Source organism: Trichoderma citrinoviride (assembly GCF_003025115.1).
Source record: "Trichoderma citrinoviride strain TUCIM 6016 unplaced genomic scaffold BBK36scaffold_506, whole genome shotgun sequence".
Taxonomy (NCBI): Eukaryota; Fungi; Ascomycota; class Sordariomycetes; order Hypocreales; family Hypocreaceae; genus Trichoderma; species Trichoderma citrinoviride.
Window position 1 is genome coordinate 1 of NW_020195214.1, and position 1070 is coordinate 1070.

The 1070-nt window shown below is 49.3% G+C and overlaps 1 protein-coding gene across 1 annotated transcript; it reads right to left on the reverse strand.

Moving 5' to 3' along the window:
* Positions 1–161: 161 nt before the first annotated feature.
* On the reverse strand, positions 162–863 carry BBK36DRAFT_1145795 (hypothetical protein; the record flags this gene model as incomplete). The annotated part of the gene is made up of 5 exons (XM_024893777.1): positions 162–192; positions 257–277; positions 391–578; positions 642–706; positions 788–863. The coding sequence occupies 5 exons, from the start codon at positions 861–863 to the stop codon at positions 162–164; spliced, it is 381 nt and encodes a 126-aa protein (XP_024744640.1).
* Positions 864–1070: the final 207 nt, after the last annotated feature.

Genomic DNA, 1070 nt, shown 5'->3' on the forward strand with positions numbered 1-1070 from the left:
CCTTCTTGTTGGTTGATACTGACTCTTTCGTAGAGAATGTCGTGATATGGATACCGTCAGGTGTGAGAGGTGAGGTCGTGGACGGCAATGCTCGATGGCGTCTTGAAATGGACAGTTCTCCTCAGAATTGGGTTGACCTCGACTCAGCCAACAGGGAAAGATCAGGTCATGCTGTAGACAACAAGAGCACCCCTGCTTCCCATCCAGCTTTCAGTTCGCGGAGAATTAAAGGCCCAAAACCAAACAACAGACGCACCGAGAAGCGCACATGAGAATGCTGGAGCAATCTCCCGTTTGGGTAAACACTCACACGACACCAGTGGCAAAAGGGGGACGGGAACAGCGTACGATTCTGTAAAAGTCCATAATAACGGGCCGATCGGGTCCTACCTTGTTGCATGAGAAAGGGAAAGCAAAATGAAAAACCAAGGGTCGAGGCGGAGAATTATCAAGAGGAAGAGGCCGTTGGTTCGTTGGAGCTGGGCCGTCTCGGTGAACGGATTGGGAAGAGCTTGTGGGCGGGATTGGAGGAGCTGCAGATTGTGGATCCTGGGTTTTTGCTCGCTTTCGTTGGGTGTCTGTTGATGCTTGTCAATATTGTTCATTTTCTGTTGTTGGCCAGGATATGGGCGTGAGTGAACATTATATTGAGTCAGCGACATGTCGTAGTGATATCGCGTGTGCTTGTAGATCAGGAGATGGAAGTCTAGACTTTCAAATCAGGCAGAAGAGTTGAGATTTGCTATTCTAGTGCCGGATCCGGCACTTACAGCGTGTGTTCACTTACAGTACACGTGCCCAATCATAATGGAGCTGAAGTCAAGCTCACTCGAGGGTCTCTCAACGAGGACGTACTGGTACATGTAGCATTGAATTGACCTCATAAAATCCGTACTGGCGGAGAGCATCGTACAAAGGTGCTATATCTGAGGCAAATTGCAGCGCAGATGAACTTGAAGCGGGGGAAAGGGACTTGTGCTCCCTTCCCGAGGCGTACAATTGAATTCAATTGCAACGGCTCCTTGTTACGAAGTTTTCTTCAGCGTCCCCATAACAGGCGTCTATTGGCT